The sequence below is a fragment of the Pongo abelii genome, chromosome 8 (assembly GCF_028885655.2).
Source record: "Pongo abelii isolate AG06213 chromosome 8, NHGRI_mPonAbe1-v2.0_pri, whole genome shotgun sequence".
NCBI classification, from domain to species: Eukaryota; Metazoa; Chordata; class Mammalia; order Primates; family Hominidae; genus Pongo; species Pongo abelii.
The window spans coordinates 92489301-92513066 of NC_071993.2; the positions used below are offsets into that span (position 1 = coordinate 92489301).

The following is a 23766-nucleotide window of genomic DNA, read 5'->3' on the forward strand; positions in this document are numbered from 1 at the left end:
TTCTTGGAATGAACTGTTCAGCAGCATCTCTTGGTACAAATAGCAATCCTCATCAGAAAGCACCATCTTTGAAAACAAAAGACAAAGCTTGCTGAATCAATTCTGCTATGGGTCAAATATCTACAAAGGCTATTATCCCCCTCACCACCTTTTCTATTTCCAAATTTACACTCCTTCAATCCCAACTTCTGCTACTTTCTTTCCCATTCCTCACTGTTCTCTCTTGTTACAGGTTATCTGGCCTAGCGTTTAGCTCGAGTTTGTTCTTCATGCCAATGTCATCTCATTATTCTGATTACACACTTCTGACCACATTAAATTTTTTCCTTAAACCTGTTATTTCATACAGAAATAATTTCTAATATGCTCGGAAAGATGTATTGATTTTTGTGATGCTACCATATCATGTTGTCATTTTGTTATTATTAGAAAATGTTTTTCTCAATGGAATAATAATAAATAACAGTAAAAGCTAAAAATATGTGCTCACTACATGCCATGCATTGTGCTAAGTGCTTTAGATGGTGATTACATTTTATATTTTTTAAAAAGTAGTTTCTAGTCTGATATATAAAGAGCTTGTAAGTCAACACTTTCATCCTTATAAGAAAAATAAAGCTGAACAAACTAAAGATCAATAGCATTTCTTAGAGCTTCATAAGAAACATAAAGTCACAGAGCAAACTGCTGCCCCAAAAATCAGAAAGACAGACTATGGGGTTCAGTTTTAGGGGCAACTCCACACTTTTATCAGTTTTATCCCTAGAAACTCTATTAGGTCTCCATCATAAATCTAGGAGAAAAATGATCTGTACTTTTTCTCAAGAGGAAAATAACCATTTTTGAAGTAAATTCCGAGCTCTCTGTTCTCCTTAACAAGTCCTGCACTCAAAGGAAATTACTTCACCAGAGCCTAACTTGCTAGGATTTTATCAAGGATTAACCAACCTGGAAGAAGGCAAATACCCAGTCCAGTTCCCTGTAGTCTTTGATAAGGAGAAAGGGGTATGCATAACTCCAGTTCACTAAAATACTGACACCTAAACACAGGACTATAGAAGAAATTGCCTTCACACTTTATCACTACATCAGTAGTGCTCCTGTATAACAATATTAAAGCTATAGGACTGTAAGCCTCAGAATCTATTTAAGAACAAGTTCCTAGGGAAACTCAAAGACAAAATAAGAGTCAAAGACAAGGACACCAGAGGGAATTTTAGCCCCTGACACTACAGCTGCAACAAATGATAAACACAGACTAACTTCTTGCCAAACAGACAAAAAAAAAAAAAAAAAAACCCTCCCACTAAATACCTCTCCACTTCCATTTCTTTTACTCAAAACATCATACCTGAATTTCAAAAAAATTATGAGGCATAGTAAAAGGCAAAACATAAAAGCAGACAAATTAAAAACCCACAATGCAAAGACACAAAACAAGCCTTAGAACCAAAACCGTGTATGGCAGAAATTTTGTAACTATGAGAAAACGAATTTAAACTAACTATGAATAATATATTAGGAGTTCTAATGAAAAAAAAAAAAAACTAGGCAACATACAAGAACAGGTGAGTAATATAAGCAGAGAAATGAAAACTCTAAGAAAGAATCAAAAGAAAATGCTAGAAATTAAAAGATTGCAACAGAAATGACAAATGCTTTTGATGGGCCAATCAGTAGACTCAACATGGCTGAAGAAAGACTTGGTGAGCTTGAAAGTATATAAATAAAAACTTTCAAAACTGGAATGCAAAGAAAAAAAAGGAATGACAAAAAAAAAAAAAAGAATATTTGAGAACCGAGGGACAATTCCAAAAGACGTAACATATATGTAATTAGAATACCAGCATGATAAGAAAGAACATTAGGAATAGAAGAAATATTGGAATAAAAATGTCTGATGATTTTCCAAAATTAATGACAGACACAAAATCACAAATCCAGGAAGCTCAGAGAATATCAGACAGAATAAACACCCAATAATTCACACCTATGTGTATCACATCAAACTGATGAAAACTAAAGACCGAGAAAATCTTGAAAGAAGAGAGATGGGGAATAAACCACCTTACCTATAGAGAAACAGGGGTAAGAATTATATCAGTCTTCTCTACAAAAACCATACAAACAAGAAGAGAATGGAGTAGAATATTTAAAGTGTTGAGAGAAAAAAGAAAACCAACCCAGCATTCTGTATCCCATGAAATGACTCTTCAAAAGTGAATGAGAAATAAAGACTTTCTTAGACAAATATTGAGGGAATTTGTTAACAGTAGACCTGCTTTATAGGAAATGTTAAAAGAAGGTCTTCAGAGAAATGGAAAATGATAAAGGTCAGAAACTCAGATCTACAAAAAATAAAAATAAAGGAAGTAAGGCCTGGTGTGGTGGCTCATGCATTTGATCACAGAACTTTGGGAAGCTGAGGAAGATTGCTTACATCCAGGAGTTCAAGACCAGCCTGGGCAACATGGTGAAACCCAGTCTCTACAAAAAAATTTAAAAATTAGCTGGGTGTGATGGTGCACACCTGTGGTCCAGCTACTCAAGAGACCTAGGTGGGAGGATTGCTTGAGCCTGGGAGGTAGAGGTTGCAGTGAGCTGTGATTGCAACACTGCACTCTAGCCTGGGCAACAAAACGAGACCCTGTCTCAAAAAAAAAAAAGCATTAGAAAAGGAATAAATGAAGGCAAAATAAATTCATTTATTTTTCTTATTCTTAATTGATTTAACAGGTAACAACTGGTTCAAAATAATAAGAGTAACAATATACTCAGTTATTATAGATTATGAATAAATCTGATGAATGATAGCAACCTTATAAGGGACAGGAATACTCTGTTATAAGGTACATACGCTATCTGTGAAGTGATGTAGTATTAATTGAAAGATGGCCTGAATTGGTAGTATGTTGCAAACTCAAGGGCAACCACTAAAAAATGTTAAAAAAAAAAAAAAAAAGAAATAGAAGTAGTACGCTAAAATTAATATTAGCAATATTAGCATATGATATCAATATTATAAATATATAATATATAGCAAAATAATCAAATTAGCATATAATAATATGCTAATATTAATATGATAGATATTATTTCAAATTATCTATAACTACTTTAAATTTGAACAGTCTAAATACACCAATTAAAATACAGAGACTGTTAAATGGATTTTAAAAAAACCATAGGTTATCTTTAAAAACCCACTTTAAATATAAAGACAGAGAGAGATTAAAAGTTAAGAGATGGAAAAAGATATATCACACTAACGCTAATAAAAAGAAAGGAGAAATCACTATATTAATTTCAAAAAAAACAAACTTCACAGCAAGAAAAGTTATCAGGAGTAAAGAGGGGCATTACACAATGATAAAGGATCAATTGTCGAAGAAGACATAACAATCCTTTATGTGTATATGCCTAATGACACAGCACCAAAATGCATGAGGCAAAAACTGATAAAGGTACAAGAAGAAATAGATGAATCTATTATTATAATTTGATATTTCAATACCCTGTTATTGGTAATTGATAGATCTAGCAGGTAGAATTTCAGTAAGGATGTAGTTCAACTGAACTGAACTGAGCCATTAATCAGTCTAATTGACATTTTTAGAATATGTCATCCAACAATAGCAGAATACACATTTTATTCAGGTTTACATGGAACATTCATCAGGATAAACCACACTCTGTGTCATAAAAAATTTCTTAACAAATTCAAAAGAATAAAAATTATATAAAGTATGTGCTTAGACTACAATTAAATTAAATTAGAAATCAGTAATAGAAAGCTGGAAACAACACATTTCTAAAATAACATATGGCTCAAAGAAGAATCTCAAGAAAAGTTAAAAACTATTTTGCGCTAACTGAAAATCAAAATGCAACTTACCAAAATTCCTGGAATGTAGCAGAAACAGTACTTAAAGAAAATATTATAGCATTGAATGAATACATTACAAAAGAAGAAAGATCTAAAAATAAATAATCTAAGCTGTAATTTAGAAAACTAGAAAAATAAGATCAAATTACATCCAACATAAGCATTAGAAAAGAATTTATAAAAATCAAGTCAGATATCAATGAAACTGAAAACAAAAACACAATAGAGAAAATCTACAAAACCAAAAGTGGTTCTTTGAAAAGACAAATAAAATTGATAAATCCCTAGCAAGGCTAACCAAGAAAAAAAGAGAGAGAAGATACAAAATACTAATATAAATGAAGAAGGGGCCATCACTACTGATCCTATGGACATTAACAAAAAATTTAAAAAAATTATAAATAACTCTAAATTGTTTATAATTTAGAAAAGCAGACCAATTCCTTAAAAGACATGATCTACCAAAACACACACAAAGAGATATAATCTAAGTAGTCCTTTATCTATCAAAGAAACTAAATCAATAATTAATAACCTACCAAACAGAAGGCACTAGGCCCTAATAGATTCACAGGTAAATTCTACCAAATATTTAAGTAAAAAATAATACCAATTCTATATATTCTGGTTCACCAAACAGGAGAGAGAATACTTTCTGCTTCATTCTCTGAGACCAGCATTACCCTTATACCAAAATTAGAAAAAGACATTACAAGAAAGAAAAACTACTGACCAGTATCTCTCAGAAATACAGGTGCCAAAATCTTCATCAGAATATTATCAAGTCAAATCTAACAATGCATAAAAAGAATTATATGCCATGACCACGTAGTATTTATTCCAAGTTTGCAAGTCTTGTTCAACATTCAAAAATCAATTACTGTAATTCAGCACATAACAGGCCAAAGAAGAAAAATCACATGATCCTATCAATAGATACAGAAAAAGCATTTCACAAAATTTAACACCCATTTATGATAAACACTCTGCATAAACTAAGAATGGGGGTAAGCTTTGTTAAAAACAACAGCAACAAAAAAACTACAAAGAGCCTACGGCTAAAATACTTAACAGTGAGAAACTAGATGCTTTCACATTAAGATGAAAGCCAAGACAAGGATGTCCCCTCACACCACTCCTATTCAGCATTCTATTAGAAATCTCAGCTAATTCAATAAGACAATAAGAGGAAATAAAAGGGAGACAGATGGGGAAGGAAAAAATAAAATTGTCCTCGATCATAAATTACATGCTTGTTACTGTAGAGAATTCCAAATAATTGACCAAATGACTCCTGGAGCTAGTAAGTGATTATAGAAAGGTAGCAAGATACAAGGTTAATATATAAAAGTCAATTGATTTCCTATATACTCACATGAATAACTGAAATTTGAAATTAAAAACACAATATCATTTATATTAGCAAAACTACTGAGACAGTAAAAGAGAGGGGAAAAAGGAGGGATAAGTAGGTGGAAGAGGAGTTTTAGGGCAGTGAAACTATTCTGTATGATAATGTAATGGTGGATATATGACATTTTTCATTTGGCAAAATCCAAATTCTGGGGGGCAAAACCCAAAAATAGAACTGTACAACACTCTATGGTAAATTATGGACTTTAATTAAAAATAATATTTTAATCTTGGTTCATCAGTTGTAACAAATGTACCACACCAGTGCAACATGTTAAAAATAGAGGAAACTACGAGTGGGAGAGAGGGAGTATACGAGAATTCTCTATTTTCTGTTCAGTTTTTCTGTAAACCTAAAACTGCTCTAAAAATAATAAGGTCTACTCATAAGAAAAAAAAAGTTATGTTTAAAAGTAAAATTAGAAACAGTTCTATGAGGTAGGTATTATTACTATCCTTCTTTTCCAGAAGAAAACAAATGGAGCTTAGGGGAGTTAAGTAACTTGCTCAAGGTCACATAGCTAAGGAATTATTGAACCACAATTAAAGGGTGCTGCCAATATTCAAACCCAGGCATTATAATTATATGGAGATATAAAGATAGATATATAAACACACCCATATATGCATAAATATATCCATATATGTAGGATCACTATCTCTTCTGTAGACACGAAACTAAGCAGAGAGAAGACATGAACACTGTAAGATTGTTAATTAGGAGATTTCCATAGACAAGCACTGAACAGTAACTGGGAAATCGGCAAGATGGCTACCAGAGGCCTTCACCCCCTTGTGGAGAGAACAGTAATTGACAACAGTTCAGCTCTCTGCCCGGGGCCTTATACTGGAAAATCAACATCTTCTACAAAAGTTTCTCTCTTCTTCAAAATATCTTCTAAAGGTTTGGCCTTTGTTATATCTCCCTGGGATGGATAGGGAAAGGAGAAGGATGATAGAAGAAAAATGTCTTATTGCTTTCCCATGATCTTTCTGTCCTTAGCTTCCCACACTTTCTTTGTTTTCCACCTTGATTGTGTATCCTTGAGAATCTCCTACCAGCAACCTCTACTCTACATGCCCTCATGATGAGTTCTTGTATTTCAGAAGGCATGTTCCCTGTCCTTGACACATTTTTAATCTAGGTGTGGTAATAAAGCATCCAAATGCAAAACAGAACAATTTTCTTTCATTCATTGGGTCACTCGGGTAGCACGTATGTATTTATTGTAAGCCTACTCAGACTACTGATTCAACAAATACTTATTGTTTATTTAATAAGTACCATGCATAATTCTTCCACAAATCCTTGCTGTGCTGGAAACTTGGGATATATGTTAAGACATACCCTGTGCTTAGGTACTTACAGAAAACTGGAAGACAAACAAGTTCCAGGCAATATAGGATCAAGCATGCAGCTTTGTAGTACGAACTGTACAAAAGGATTAAGAAAACAACAAACAGGATAGAGTAGAATTAGTCAGGGTAAGCTGCTTTAAAAAAAAAAAAAAAAAAACAGGTGGGGGGCTGTTCAATTTGACCTTAAAGAACATTTTTGGAAGAGGAAAGAGGAGTCAGGGAGAGGCAACTATTCTCATGCCTAGCAATTATTAACATCTGTAATGTAAACTGATTTGCACAAAGTCAAAGCAAAAAAAAAAAAAAAAAAAAAATCTGCAGAATGGTATTGCACTGCAGGTCTACTTACAAGACAAATCATGTTACGTTTATTAAAATAATAATTTTTAGGTGTAAGTAATAAAAAAGAATGGTAGCTCTTCCCAGAGAGCTAAGAGGAGCTCACTTACAGAATCTCACAATAATTAAGGGAACACGTAGAACACGAGGCAAACAGAACATCCTTTCTCACAACTACTGCCATCTCCCGAAAGCCTTGGTTGGTCACAGTTTGCTCCTCATTAACATTGACCGATCTGATGAATGCTCATTACTAAAATACTGCCTGCCCTGGTTCAGAGCCTTATCTACCAGGAAACAGACTTATATCCCCTGGCCTAAGGAACTGCATGATTCCTTTTCCGCAGGGAAGCAGTAGGTTGCCCTTGCTATGGATTCAGAGAAGTACTTTGTAGCCAAAGGTCTTGGGGAGGCCTGGAACTGAATACCCACATTATCCCCTGCACCAAGTTGTTTGATAACTCTCCCTAGCACAAACAAGCTTTGTATTCTGTGGCTAAAACTGAAAGCCCAACTGATTTTCTTATCTTTAGCCTCTTACTTGTAAGCACGAGTGGGCTTCTATTCTTCGTTGATTTATGCCTTAGATGCCAACTGTGTACAAGTCCGTGAGCTAGGTTTTCTGGCAGCTACAAATATGTCTCGGATTAAAAAAAAAATAGTTGAAAATCTTGGGTCAGGGCAATTTATCTAATTCAGACCAGTGTGCATCACTTGTCCCTGTAAAAGGAATTTGGAGCTCATCGTGATCCGTTCAGATGCTATCAAATGGCATTTTGTAAGCAGATCTCACACACATGCTGAAGGCAGGCCACTAATTTACAGTTTCACACAAATCCACTATTTGTTTACAAACCCCATAAATGACAGCAAATCACACAAATACCAAGCAGGTTTGTGTATTCTTACAGAGCAACCATTTCGAACACTTTCCATGAATGTTTTCTAGAAAGCTGATTTATTGCAGATTGGTTTCCTATTTGCAGAGCACATACATTTTAATGAATTACAAGCAGCATGGAGCAAAGCATGCATATTCTGGCAATAAAATGTCTAGAAACGCTTTGTTTCGGGTCTCATGGAAAGCATAAAATGGATCCTTGTCACAACAAATTTAAAATGCTGACTGAGAAAAAGCTAATTACTCTCAAAAAAAAAAAAAATAAGTCAAGTCAATATTTTCAGAAGAAAGTACAACCTATTTATAAGAAAGAGTCAGGGGTGGGAGAATTTTTTTTTTTATTAATTCCGCAACCTTTCAAGACACAATGCAGTATAGTACTGAAAGGTACTGATTCCAGGGTCAGATTGCATAGGGTAAAATACCTCCCCATTTAATTCGCTGTGTTATCTGAGGCTCAGTCTTCCCACCTGCACATGGGACTAGGATTAATAAAAATAGTATTATTGTTATTACTCAGATGGGATTAGACAAATGACCTTAGCCTGGCACAGAGTTTGCATCAATAAGTGGAAGGTATTACTGTTGTTTTAATCAAATGCATATAGGAACCCAATTAAAGGAAATACGAATATAGTTTTGCTTTTAAGGAATTTATATCTCAAGTTACGTTCACATAACTGGACACCAATTTAAAGCAATGAGCAAGCATTTGTTTTTTTCTATATAATGATGGCTAAATTGACTTAGAAAATATGGGAGAGGGGCCTCTCTACAGGGAGAGAAATAAAAATAACTGAGGATTAGAACTAGAAAGATCTTTGTTGAGAATTAAATACAGAATCTCAGACAGATGCTAAAAAGTTAATATTGTTCAATCACTAAATCAATGTGTAAGTATTTACAACATCCCTACCAAATCTCTTTTACATACCTACTTTTAAAACATGTATTATTTTTGTTAATACTTAAAATTTTATACTATACTTTGCCATCAGGATATTTGCATGGCTATCAAGTCAAATGAGACCCTCAAGTACACATTCTTCTTATAAGCCCAAAACTTTCCTTCATTGAAATTATCACAACTGAAATCAAAGTCCATATGTACTTTTTAATAACAGCTTTAGGGAGATATTATAAAATTTACCCATATAAAGAATAAATTCAATGGTTTTCAGTATATTCAGAGTTGTACAACCATTGTCACCATCAAATTTTAGAATGCTTTATCACCCTAAAAAGAAATCCACACTTTTTTTTTTTTTTTTTTTGAGACGGAGTCTTGCTCTGTTGCCCAGGCTGGAGTGCAGTGGCACGATCTTGGCCCACTGCAGCCTCTGTCTCCCAGGTTCAAGCAATTCTTTTCCCTCAGCCTCCCAAGTAGGTAGGACTACAGGCATGTGCCACCACACCTGGCTAATTTTTTGTATTTTTAGTAGGGATAGGGTTTCATCATGTTGGCCAGGCTGCTCTCGAACTTCTGACTTCAGGTGATCCACCTGCCTCAGCCTCCCGAAGTGCTGGGATTATAAGCGTGAGCCACCACGCCCGGCCCACACTCTTAATAGTCACTCACGTTCTCCACTGTCCTCCCTCACTAATTTACTTTCTCTCTATATAGATTTGTCTGTTTTATATACTTCATATAAAGGAAATCACACAATATGTGTCATTTTACTTTTATTTTTACTTAACAAAATGCTTTCAGAGTCATCCATGTTGTAGCATATATCAAGTCCTTCACCCATTTTAAAGTCAAGTAATATTTTATTGTATGAATATACAACGTTTTATTTACCCATCCATCAGCTGATGACCACTTGGGTTGTTTGCACTATTTGAATATCATGAATAATAATGCTATCAACCTTTGTGTGTAAGTTTTTGTATAGACATGTGTTTTCAATTCTTTTGGGTATACACCTAGGAGTAGAATTGCTAGGTCACACAGTTACAAGAAAGGTGTCCTGATCCAGACCCCAAGAGAGGGATCTTGGATATCACACAAGAAAGAATTCAAGGCGAGTCCACAGAGTAAAGTGAAAGAAAGTGTATTAAGAAAGTAAAGGACTAAAGAATGGCTACTCCATAGACAGAGCAGCCCCCAGGGCTGCTGGTTGCCCATATTGATGTTTATTTATTTCCTGATTATATGCTAAGCAAGGGGTGGAGTATTCATGCCTTCCATTTTTACACCATTTAGGGTAACTTCCTCATGTTGTCATGGCATTTGTAAACTGTCGTGGTGCTGGTGGGAGTATAGTAGTGAGGACGATCAGAAGTCACTTTTGTCACCATATTGTATTGGTTTTGGTGGGTTTTAGCTGGGTTCTTTACTGAAACCTGTTTTATTAGCAAGGTCTTTATGATCTGCATCTTGTGCTGACTTCCTATCTTATTCTGTGACTTAGAGTGCCTTGACTGTCTGGGAATGCAGCCCAGTAGGTTTTAGCCTCACTTTACCCAGCTTCTATTCAAGATGGGGTTGCTCTGGCTCACACACCTCTGACAACACGGTAACCCCATGTTTAACATTTTGAGGAGTTGCCAAACTGTTTTCCAAAGAAGGCATACCATTTTCCAATCTTACCAGCTATGTGTAAAGGTTCAAATTTCTCTATATCCTTGCCAATATTTGTTATTTTTTATTCTAGTCAATATGGTGGGTGTGAAGTAGTATGTTAACTGTGATTTTGACTTGCATTTCCCGAATGACTAATAATGTTAAGAAACTTTTTGTGTCCTTATAGGACTTTTGTATATCCTCTTTGGAGAAAGGTCTATTCAAGTGCTTCGCTCATCTTATTAATTATTCATCTTTTTATTAGTAAGCTCTAAGTGTCTTGTAAAAATTATGGATACAAGTCCTTTATAACACCTACAATTAGCAAATATTTTCTCTCAATCCCTATTTGCTTTGTAAATAAGATGTGGAGATATTAATACCGAACTGAGAGTTTTCTCTTTACTTCTTAAGCTCTCCTCTTTTTATCTTCCCCATCTTCCATACTACCAACACACACACACACACACACACACACACACACACATCTTCCATCTCATTCTCCTTCAAAAGCAGTAATTTGCTCTCCAAAAGGGAAGACACAAGTCAAATGAGGGAGAACAAAAGAGGCAGTTAAGTTTCCAAATTCAGAGCATGTTAGGCCAAAGCAATTGAGAAAGAACAGGAACTTTTAATCTCTTCCAGCTTGGCTTTGAATAGCAAGAGCCAAACCTGAAGGAAGGGAAGAAAAAGTTTAGTTACAAACAACAGATTTCAAAGAGAATTAATAATGTTGCCATTTACCTTATCAGTGTCTCTCCTGAAGAGTCTAGGCTTATTTAGAATGATAAAAGGGAGAGCTTCACAGCACTCCAATAACTCCGCCTAAGGCAGGACTTTTTCTCTGTATTACTCACAACTGGAGAGAATGCAAAGGAGTCTGGGATGATGTCAACACAGGACAGTAAAACTAAGGAACAGCTGCACAGCCAAAACAATTAAATTATTTAATCAGCCTGCTGGACCTGGCAGCAAGTAAGAGTAAGTTGGTTACATTAACCTTCTTTTCCCAAGAGGGTCCCTGGAATGTATAATCTGATATGTACTTCCTACTATATCATTAAGCAAGGGTGAGTTGAAATACGTTTTCTCTCTTTGCCTATTTTTTGTCTTTTATAAAAAACTTTCTTATAATGTCCCAATTAATAATTTAGTAAGTAAGAAATGTTATTTGTCCAAGACCTTGTCGGTGCCATGGAAGTATAAATATCCAGTGAATAATAACAGACATAAGTGCACCATCCAGGGACACAAATTAGAACAACTCATAAGTTAGGATGAAGTGTTTCCAAGATCCAATCATGCAAAATTGCAAATCAAAGGTAGAGAGTTCTTAAAAAGTTAGTGAGACAGAAGTCTTTTATTCCAAGAAAATCTCATCAAATGTTTTAAAGGGAAAATTGGACATGAAATTGACTTTAATACAAGCAAAGAAGTGGTTCTGATATGCTTTGTTTTCTACCTAAAAATCAGGAGATCTAAACATAGCATCCATGCCCCACTTCTCTTCACATAGATAAAGGAACGGTACTCACACCAGGTGGTAAAAAGTGAATTTGTTGACTTAATTTGGTTCTCCAATTTGGTGTTTTCAATAAAGTTCAGTTTTCCTCAAGGTATCTCGACTTTTACGCCCCCATTTGTGAATGTATAACCCCTGATTCAAATTGACTTTTAAGTGCTTTTTGTGACATATTAGTTTAATCTTTGCTACTTTTCTCTATGAAAAAAAAAAACAACTTTTTATTTGCTGCATTCTTTAAAGATGTCATCATAGCCTCAACATTTAGATAAATACTTTTTTTTTTTTTTTTTACTTTTCTCACTGACATTTCTCCATTGTGATTGGGTAGGCAATAACTAAAGGGAACTATTTCTTAGCTGGAGATTAGTTAGGGGTTCTTCAAACCATTTGAAAAATGTAATTCATGTATAGAGACTTATCTTAGTATACACAAGAGAAGAAAGAAAATGAGTTAGCTTGTTATAGTAAGAAAGAGGAGATTGGATCCTATTTTATAATTTCACAACTTTTTCCTCTTCCCCCGGTACATCCTAGACTCTCAGAATAGACTCAAATGCATTCAATTAATTCAAATACATATTTTCACATTACTATATGGGATAGTATAGAGATTAACGCAACCAGTTTATAAATCAGAGTTTTCTGTTCCATACTTGCACCTAAAACTCCTATTTTACAAACTAAAAATGGCTTCTCTAGCAAAATAAATCTGAGTCCTAAAATACTCTCTAATATTTATTGTCTTGATTTGAGTCAAATATGGGATAAGTAGAGTATACTGCAGTGACAATAACAGTGAACACTTAGAGAGTCAAGTAAATTACTTGAACTTGTCTTTCAAAACACAGCCTAGGAAAATATTGAGATTACTGTGTTTGGTCTGGATAGGTTTTTGACCAAGAAACTCTATACCTGTAAGTATACGCAATTTTTCAAAGAGACTAGAGAAAACTCTCATTTGTTCTTGAAGAAGGAGTGATTCACTATACAAAGGAAATTGTTCTAGTATGTTATATAAAGGAAAGAGAAAAAGGTTCACTAAATTACTACATGTTCACACTTATAAGTGACAGCTAAACATTGAGCGCACATGGACATAAAAATGAGGACAACAGACACTGTGAACTACTAGAGGAGGATAGGGCGTGGGGGTTGAAAAACTACTTATTGGATACTACCTGGGTGACAAGATCCATTCCCTAAAGCTCAGCATCATGCAATATCCTCGTGTAACAAACCTGTTCGTGTACCCCTGTATCTAAAATAGAAGTTGGGTGGGTGCCGTGGCTCACGCCTGTAATCCCAGCACTTTGGGAGGCCACGGCGGGCGGATCACCTGAGGTCAGGAGCTCAAGACCAGCCTGGCCAATATGGCGAAACCCTGTCTCTACTAAAAATACAAAAATTAGTCAGGTATGAAGGCACACACCCATAATCCCAGCTACTCGGGAGACAGAGGCACAAAAATCTCTTGAAATGGGAAGATGAAAGTTGCAGTGAGCTGAGATCGCACCACTGCACTCCAGCCTGGGCAACAGAGTGAGATTTCATCTCAAAAAAATAATAACAATAAAATAAAATAGAAGTTGAATTTTTAAAACAATAGTAATAATGTCAATGAACAAACAAAAAGAATAAAGAGATTCATTCCTGTACTATAATCTCATGGGGAGAAACTCACAAGTGGGTGGTATATTTATGCTAGAAATTTCAGAAGGGGGTAGGTGGGGGCTGGGGTGGGCCATGGCAGAAATCACTCCTAAAGCCTTTATTTTTTATTTTAATTTTTTAATTTTCAGAACAGGATTCCCCAGGTGTTGTACCCTTGCCTTCTTGTCACACTCAACTATCCATATCACTTTCAATATCATTATGTTTAATGCTCTTTCTGTCTGTTACGCTTGTTTCTCTCAGTCTCTGTCTTTCCATATCACTTTTAAATTGTTTTCTCTTCTGCTGGAAGTACTGTTTTACAATGAATATTCAGAATGAATAGTCAATAAGAAATAAGTCCATATGCAAACCATCCACCCTCACCTGGGTTATTTTGCAGTAGCCCTCTAACTGGCCTTTCCCTCAGTAATCCATTCTTCTCACAATAGTCAGAGAGATGTTATTAGAACATAACTCAGCTTATGTCACTTCACTACTTACAACCCTAAAAATCTCCCCATTACATTTAGAATAAAAACCAGACTCCTTATCATGACTGGCAGAACCCTCTGCAACTTGGTCCTGCTTAATTTTCTGTAGCCTCCTCTTGACACACTACCACCATCCACAAATATTCCTTCTGTTCTTTAAGAGCAGCAAACTCATTCCTACTTTAAAATGGTGTGTCTGCTCTTCCTTTCACCAGATGCACATGGCTCCCAATACGTTCATTTAGATCTTGGTTTAAATATCACCTCCTCAGAGAGTTCTTCCCTTAGTAACTACAGAAGTAGCCTTCTCACTTGATGTTATTTTCCTTCCTTCCTTATCATAATATCCTTCATTGAAACACATGCTATGAGAGAGCGCAGCCCTGAATCTCCAGGCCCTGAAACAATTCCTGGCACATGGCAGGTGCTCCATAAATATTTGTCAAACGGACAAAGCTATAAACTTCTTTGTTGAAGGCTTTAATGGTACTGCTTTCCTTTCAAAATAATCTGGGGTTCTTTCATCTTCTTGTGGCTATTTGAGAAAGACAGCTCAATTATTATGCAAGCACATTTCCCCTTAATGTTATGTGACTTCAGTATTGCTTTTGCTCTTCCAAATTTGCTTCACTTTATCTGATATATAATTTAGTTTCTCATTGTGCCTGTTTATTCAACTTGAGTTAAACACTTTGTTTGTACTGGGTACTGTATTTACATGTCTACTTTGCAGTTTGTGTGTTTACTTCATTTTTACATCCTGAAAACAAATGTATGAGTACTTAATCATCTGTTTCCATTTTAATTCAGCATTGGTATGGACTGTACTATGGCTCACACAATCCAAGCACAAATTAAGGCATCTTCTGATTAGAAAATCTGACATAAAATACTAAAACATTTCTTTGGTCAGAATTATTTGTAGAGCTATGACTTTTGTTACACGAAATAGCAAATACTTTTACAGCTGTGGAAAAGAAAGACAATGATTAAAGAATTTCATGGAGTCTTTGTTTTGTTGGGTTTTCTTTTTTTTTTAGGTGGTTGATTGGGGCTAATAAATTTGTGCTTTAGTTTGATTTAAAAACAACAACACACAATGTCACCAGAGAGTCTTCAGTGCATTCAATAAAAAAAGCAAAAGGCAAAAGACCAACTTGGAAAAGTAGTTTTAAATTTACAGAGGTTATAGGTCAGCACATTCAGAGAGAAATATAGCCAGTACTTTTTCTCATAAAATTTTTATACTTGAACATAGGAGTCAAATGTGACAATGTTCTGCTTCACTTTGTGTTCACATAGATGAGGGAGACCAGTAAGTCATAGCGAAGCTGACTTCAATAAACCACCAGTTAAGAATCTGTATATGGATCACAGAATTACTGGTATAGTCAGTACCTAGAGACAAAAGCATTTTCACTATCTTTCCAACTTATCCTTCCTTATAGCCCTACTCCAGAAATTCTTTAACCTCATGAGACTAAAAGTCACTGATCCTGCCACTTCTCACTGGCCATTGCCCATCTGGTGCTCGTCTCCTCCTTGCCCTGTTTCAGTTCCAAGGTCAATCATTACAATCACTCTCCATATGCACACTCAACTCCCCATTGCCTCTATCAACCACCCGTCTTCTCTTGGCAAAACAACAATCCTGGTTAAATCCAATTCTATACCTACCTGGAAAGTGAATCCAGGTAAACGAATGAGGCTAAAAAACGGACACATAATCAAATGTTCTAGTGTCCAAGAGGGCTTAATATTCCCCTCTGTTTGACTAAACTTTTGACTAAACTTTAGACAGTCAGCTTCCTGACTCAAGGCTCCTGATTTCCCTTTACTTAGAGCACTTACTTTTAAAGAACTTTCCACTGAAAATTCTTAATCTGCCTCTTTGTGATGTAAATCTTCTCCCAGTTGATTTCACACCCCAGGAATGTCCTTCTCAAGGACCTTGGAACCATCCTTTTGAAATGTAATCTTAGAAGGAAGGAGACAGGTCTTTTTCTCTCAGTCTCTTGGAAGGATGGGAGCCAAACTTCCATCAGGAACAAATAGCAAACACAGATGGCCTAATCACAATGAACAACTGCCTCCCTCCTACAGTACCCCCACTGGAGTTCACCTATGTGACTTTTCCACTAGCTCACCCCAGTGCTTAAAAGCTCTCCTACCTTTTGTTCCATGGAGTTAATTCTCCTTCCCCTGTTGCAATAATCTTGAATAAACGCTTTGTTGTCTGTTTAACTTAGATTTGGGATAGCTAACATCAAGCAGGGCCTTAATGATGCCTAGCAATCATACAGACTTTCCCTAGTCCATTCACTTTTCCATTTTTCCCATACCTTCTTCCTCAAACCATTTGTATCTCTACCCCATCCCCAGTCTCATTTGATCATCTTGCTTTCTGTATCACTATGAAAATAGAATATATCAGAACAGGCTTTCCACAGCTCCAGCTACCACATCAATCCACCCACCTGCATGTGTATCCAGATAGTCTACCTTCCCTGTTTCTAGAGGCACTACAGCACCTATTCTCTTGTGCTTACTCAAGGGGCTATATGTGCAAACCTCTCTGTCCCCTGCTTCAGTAATATATTCTGTTCTTCTCTCAACCTGACTTTCCCTTTCCTACCTGTTGACCCCATTTCTCTCCTTATCTTTTCACCTAAATTAAAATCCAAGCTTTGCTGACTCTTCTCTAAGTTATTTTCTTTTCTTGGATTTTAACAAGCAAAAAACTCCTGATTTTCCTCCTACTTCCACAGGCTTTCCTGGTCCCTCTTCATTCCTCAGTCTCTTAAAGTAGAAATGTGAAGAATCAGTCAAGGCTTTATGCCTTCCTCTTCATTCATTCATTCATTCATTCCCTTTTATCCCTATAGATCTCCCTTCCCTTTTCTGATACAGACCACTGTTTACGTATATCCAATTTTCAATATTTTGTCAGGACTCCCAGCAAAATGTATTTTTGTGCTCATATGTTTTAATATATGTAAATGATCTTTCAATAACTATCTCTTTTTTTTTTTTTTGGTTTTAAGCTTTTCTCTCGGCATGATGTTTTTAAGATCCATTCATGGTTTTATAATAATTGTTGGCTGCTCCCTCCTTCAGGGTTCTGCCTTGTATTCATCCGCATTTGGTCCCACAGAATGATATTCAGATAGCCAACAGCTCCCTCTACATAAACAATGCTACAAGAAACCATCTACCTGCCAAAGATCACTTAAGCTTCTGATTTTACTCCAGCCTCTCTCCCTGAGCTTCTTATCTCTCCACCTCAATGTACTGTTCTTCCAGTCTTCTTCACGTCAATTCATAACAACTCCATCCTTCTAATTATTTACAACAGAAACCTCAGGGTTTCCCCTTGATTCCTCTCTTTCTCTCATTTTACAAGTTTACTGCAACGGTAAAGCTTTTCAGTTTTACCTTCAAAATATAGTCACAATTGGCTGGGTGTGGTGGCTCACGCCTGTAATCCCAGCACTTTGGGAGGCTGAGGCGGGCAGATCACGAGGTCAGGAGTTTGAGATCAGCCTGACCAACATAGTGAAACTCCGTCTCTACTAAAAATACAGAAAAATTAGCTGGACGTGGTGGCAGGCACCTGTAATCCCAGCTACTCAGGAGGCCGAGTCAGGAGAATGGCTTGAACCAGGGAGGCAGAGGTTGCAGTAAGCCAAGATCAAGCCATTGCACTCCAGCCTGGATGACAGAGCAAGAGAGAGAGAGAGAGAGAGAGAGAGAGAGAGAAAGTCACAATCTGATGATTTTTCAATCTCCTTCTCCCACAGTGAACAAAGTCACCACTATTGTTCCCTGGATTATCGTAGCAGCCTCTTTATTTTTTTTTCAACACAGCAGCCACAACAATTTTGTCAAAAGTCTAAGTCAAATAAGTTCATTGCTCTGCCTAGAGCCATCCAGTGACTTCTATCTCACTCTAAGTAAAAGCTAAATTAATTGCAATGTCCTAAGTGGCCCTCCGTTACTTGGCTGTACCTGTAGCACTCTAGACGTACCTTTTTCTGACGCCATCCTCCAATTCTGTCACCATGACCTCCCCCATACACTATTCCTGTATGACATTTTCTCCTGTTAATCTCTCTATTGTCAATTCACTTCAAAAGACTTAGACTTTAACCTTTAGAGAAAAAGTTTGAAATTTCCTACACCACCAATGTATCTCTATTTCCTCAGCAAACAGGAAAAGACAATTTTTTAATCTTTTCAAACTGAAACAAAATTTATATGCCCAATACCTTTAGGAGAACAACTTTAGACTACATTCCATATAAAGCTCATCAATTTGAACGGAAAAACTTCCTCCTGCTGCTGCTGTTATGAATCCCAGTCTACAAAAGGATAGCCTAATATGTATTGTTTCTCCTCTTTCTCAAAACCATACCTTTGTGGGTTCAGAGAAAAACAACTAAAAGTGGCATTCCACTTTCAGGCAGAAAATTATGTGTATCAAATATACTTATATGGTAATAAAATATGTGCCCAACTACTAATCCCAGTTGTAAATTGCTAATCTGAAGCTTCAGAGTGGTGATAACTACAATTTTACTTTACACTAGTTAAAATAAGAGAAATATGCCAGTTCCTATTCTAGTAAGTCAAAGTAACATGGTATTTATCACAACAAAAGTTTGTCTCCCTCTATAATTAGGTTGATTTGCACCTTTCTGCATATAAATGTCAGACATGCTAAGCTGCTTTCTATATGAAGCCAAATATATAGCTCATCCTAGAGCTTAAAAATTTTTTAAAGATCTCTGCAGTTTGTGATTCCTCATCACACAGCTGTGAAAGAAGCCAGCCAAGCAGGCTGGATCCCATCTCAAAAAGTTCAAAGGCTAAAAACAATTACCTCTTCAAGGACATCAGCGAGCTTGCTGAGGATCTCTTCAGGCAGGCTCTGGAATGTTGGAACGCTGAAAAACAAAACAGAATAGTGCTGAACACATGAACCACAACTTACTTTCATAAGTAATAAAAATGACCATGAATCTAATTAAAATACAAAACTATTTCATGACAAGGAATCTGCCAAAAAAAAAAAAAAAAAATGCATTAGCCACACAACCTGAAAAAAAAGAACAAAGTTGCAGATGAAGATCAAAGCAATCATTTAAGCACGGTTTGATGTCTAACAGGGAAAAGGCATGGAGTATGAAAAAAAAACCTGGAGTTTGGACAGACTGAGTCCAAGTCACTGTTACATTTACATGTGTGACCATGGATATGTAAACCGAATATAAAATTTTAAGCCCCCCAGTCAACTGATGGATGCCCCTCTTGGCCAACGGCATTCCAAAGTAAACCTGAAAAATTAGTTCAGGCCATGATGAGAAGGAAGGGATTGGACATGCCTCATTATACCTTCCTCCCTTTGGATTTCAGTCACAACTTACTAAAATTAACATTCAAATAGAAATAGAAATCTTAAGACTCATTGTTAAGTCTTAAAATAGAAATCTTAAGACTGACAAAACAGACTCTTTATAGAAATAAGATACCAAATTCCAACCTGACTCTAGTATAGAATCACATGACAGATAGCATACCCTGAAAGAAACTGAAGTATTTTACCCCAAAATATATTCCTTTGACGTATTTTGAAAAATATTTCTCTCCTGTAGAGCTGTCTCTTGTGTGGAAAATCTACATTCTATACAGAATCCCCTTTGCTTTCCAGGTCTTTTCCCTAATCTAGGAGAGAATTAACTAAGAGTCTGGCATCTTTTTATGTCTGATAAGAGTTCTGAAGCCTGCTACCTGAAGGCTTCATCTGCATAATAAGAACCTTTGTCTCCACAACCCCTTATCTTAATCCAGAAACTTCTTTTATTTATTCTGGGTCTTCAGATAATAACTTAACTCTTACAACCAATTGCCAATCAGAAAACCTTCTAATCAGCCTATGACCTAGAAGCTCCCTCTTTGAGTTTCTCGCCTTTCCAGACCAAACCAATGTATACCTTATATGTACTGATGGATGTCTGCCTGTATCTTCTGTCCCCTAAAACGTATAAAATCAAGCTGTAAACCAATCACCCTGGGCATATGTTCTCAGGACTTCCTGGGGCTGTGTCATGGAACATGGTCCTCACATTTGGCTCAGAATGAACCTCTTCAAATATTTTACAGAGTTTGACTCTTTTTGTTGATAGATGCCTCAACATATAATGAGGAGAAAAACACTCTCTCCTCTGTTAGTCTGCTGTCACCAGGTTCCTTCAAGCTCTATTTCCCTTTCCAGGTCTCCCTCCATACACACACCTTTCTCCAGGCTGACTCCTAACCATTACTGAAGACACAGGTTGATTGATGATGCATTCAGATCTGCAAACATTCACTTAACAACTTTGGAGAGCTTCCCACTCTCCTCAACCCCTCTCCAGCTAGGTCAAGTTCTCCTATCATGATCTCTTTAATCTCATACTACAAGTGTAATTAGATAATTAATTGGATTTTTGTTACTGCATGTCTTCTCTGCTAGAATTAAAAATCCACAAAAATAAGAACTATGTCTGTCTTTTTCAACCCCCTGTATTTTCAGCGATTTATAAATAACAAACAACATATTTTGAATGTAGTTATGAAAGCATGGATTTGTGAATGCTTCATAGGACAGTGATTAGACCTGAAAAGTTCTACCCATGAAATATATTAGCTTAGTTTGTTCCAATACATCAAAATACAATGTTAGTTCCCTTCTTTCATCCTGTTCTCTTATTTCTCCCCATTAAACAGTAAATAAAAATACTAAATGATGTCAAATGCATAAACCAATAAAACTTACTTTATGCAAAATTATAATAACTTTAAATTAAAAAAAAACAAAAGGTTATCAACATATAATTCCTGAAACTTCACTGGAAAATCTAACTGGGATGTGGAACTATAGTCTTAATTAATCATAGCTTAATGTCTGAATGGACAAAAGGCTATAACTGAGTGCATATACATTTGTATGCCTGACGTTTGACTTACAGCATAATTTTGGCTTGATTACAATGATATCATAAAAGAAACAATAATATGCTCTTTTGGTAAAAGCATGAAAATTTTGTGGTTAATTTGTCACTTTGATTTCCATTACTTAGGGTAAGGCTTATTGATGAAATCCCAAGGTTTTATGCAGAGGTGTAACAATTCACCCAGGACCATCTGTTGCACCAGATTTACTGCTATGGTCTGAGCCATGTGGGATTTAATTTCCAGAAGGCAGTCTATTTCAGCAGCTGGATGGACCATATCACATAAAGACAGGAAGAGATAGAAGAAGCTGTTTCCATGAGTTACGTAGGTTGAAAAATTTAGTCCTGCCTTGTTCTTTTAATGAGCTATATTTCAGTTTCTTCTGAGATGAATAATTAGGGTGCTTCTATTCCATTAGGTATTTGTGGAAAATACAAACTAGAACTGAGTATTTCTCATTTTATTATAATTGGCTTCCTTCTTTAGACCAGCTTATTCCTATTATACTACGCCTCTTATTTTACTTTAGGCTCTGGCTATCCCTAGCCATACTACAGTATTTTCATTTCCATGAGAGTTCTTATCCAAGAGAAGAAATTTACTTGACTATGTAATGCATTAAGTGAAAACAAAAGCATCAGGTTTTAGGATGGCATTTTAAATATATCATCTTCCACAATTTTAAATGCCTTTTTAAAATGCCTCATAACATTGAGCAGCATTTATTGCTAATACAAATTAAGGATGATTTTTAAGAAGAAACACTCTAAAATATTGCCAGTAACAACTGAAGCACTTCTGGACTTCAAAAAAAGAAAACCATTTAACAGGAAAAATAAGTGCCTTCACTTTCATAAATTACTGTGAGAACACTTTTCTAGCCATCTTTACAATTCCAAGATTTATATTCTGCAAACACTAGATAAATTCTGTCACGTAATTAATTTGCTTTCTAAAAATGACTGGTCTACTAGTAGCGTACACACTAGGAACAAAACAATTCAGAATGTTTATAGTTTGAAATTCTACCCATGAAATAAATTGGTTTAGTTTCGTCCAATACACCAAAATATATCATTTTAGACTCCACTAAATTATATATAAAATAATCCAAAATAAAGTTTTCTATCCTTTAGAAAACTGAAAGCAAAGTAATTGCAAGGACAAACTTCCAGATAAAATGTTTAAACATCAGAGAAGAATATTTTCAGTTATGCAAAAAAAAATTTTTTTGTAACAATTTACATGCTAATTATGAGTAATTCTTACAGATGCTTTACCTATTGTTTTGGTTCCCTAAGGACTTGCAATAGGCCCGAAGTTACAGAATGCACTAGAATGTAATATAATAGAGATGATTTAATGTGCAGTGCTTTTCCATTGGTTTTTCTAATTGAATGTAGCAAGGACTTAGAATTTGTAATGACAATAATAGAAGATGAGATTTGAGTAGTTTCTATTTGCCAGCCACTGAGCTAGGGGTTTTATAGATAATGTAAATTTCATTTTTACAACAACCTTATCAAATAGCCATTCTTATTGTCATCTATTTTATAGATAAGACAACTGAGACCTTGAAAGTCTGCCTGAGGTCATTCCACTCAGCACTGGTGAAGAAAGGATGAAACATCCCCTGTAAATGATGTTGGAGCTGATTGCTTACTCACTGAGCTACATACCTTTCATTGAATGTACTAAAAAAATGCCTTTCAAAACAACACTTTATTCTTTTAGATAGTGATATGGAAATAAATAAATAATATTAGTAACATTTGATTTAGTGACTTCATTTATTTCCAAACATTTTATTATAAAGAATGTCAAATAAATTGAAAGCCTGGAATAATAAAGATCACCTCTATCCCCAACACACAGAATCACAACTGTTAACATGTATCATTTTTTATTTATCTACTCTCAATCCACGTATTATTCTATGTGTGTGCATAGATTAATGGATATATAGTTATTTTTGAACGAAACATTTGAGAGTAAGTTGCCAATATGAAACAATTTCGATACTTCAGCATACACATCCTAATAAAAACATTCTCCTAAGTAAATAGCCTTAATACCATGATCATACCTAACAGAATTAACTATAAATCTACACTATCATCTAGTATTTATTCCACATTCAAATATTACCTATTGTCCAAAAGTGTCTTTATCAATTGTTTTTTGTTTTGTTTTGTTTTCAAACCAAGTCCAGCCAAAATCTGAACACTGCTTTTGGCTGTTATTCCTCTCTATAGTCTCTCATTTTATGACAACCCTCCCACCTTTGCCCATATGACACTGACATTTTGAAGAGGACAGCTGTATTAGTAGATGTCCCATTTTCTTAATTCATTTTAGTAATTTTATTTGTGGTAACCTATTGCATGAAAACAATAGCTAAGAGGGGGAAAACCTAAGTACAAATAATTTTATTAAAACGTGTTAATAAAAACAAAAATTGGGAGCACATATAGAATAACATAATTATATGCAGCAGGAGTTCTCAAAATGTGGTCTGGGAACCCAGGGATTTCCTGTGACCCTTTTATATGGGTCTTCAAAGGTCAAAACTATTTCCATAAATTGCAGTTTGCTTTTTTCACTTATTCTTTCACATGTACACGGTAGAATTCTTCA

At 35.5% G+C, this 23766-nt stretch overlaps 1 protein-coding gene across 4 annotated transcripts in view; it reads right to left on the reverse strand.

The window, feature by feature from the left end:
* The window catches only part of PRKG1 (protein kinase cGMP-dependent 1), a 1319235-nt gene that overhangs the window by 365711 nt on the left and 929758 nt on the right, over window positions 1-23766 (reverse strand). For all 4 annotated transcript variants that reach the window (XM_024253325.3, XM_024253324.3, XM_054522585.2 and 1 more), the window contains one exon: window positions 19016-19079. In XM_024253325.3, coding sequence (XP_024109093.1) covers window positions 19016-19079 — 64 coding nt within the window. The remainder of the gene's footprint in view (window positions 1-19015; window positions 19080-23766) is intronic.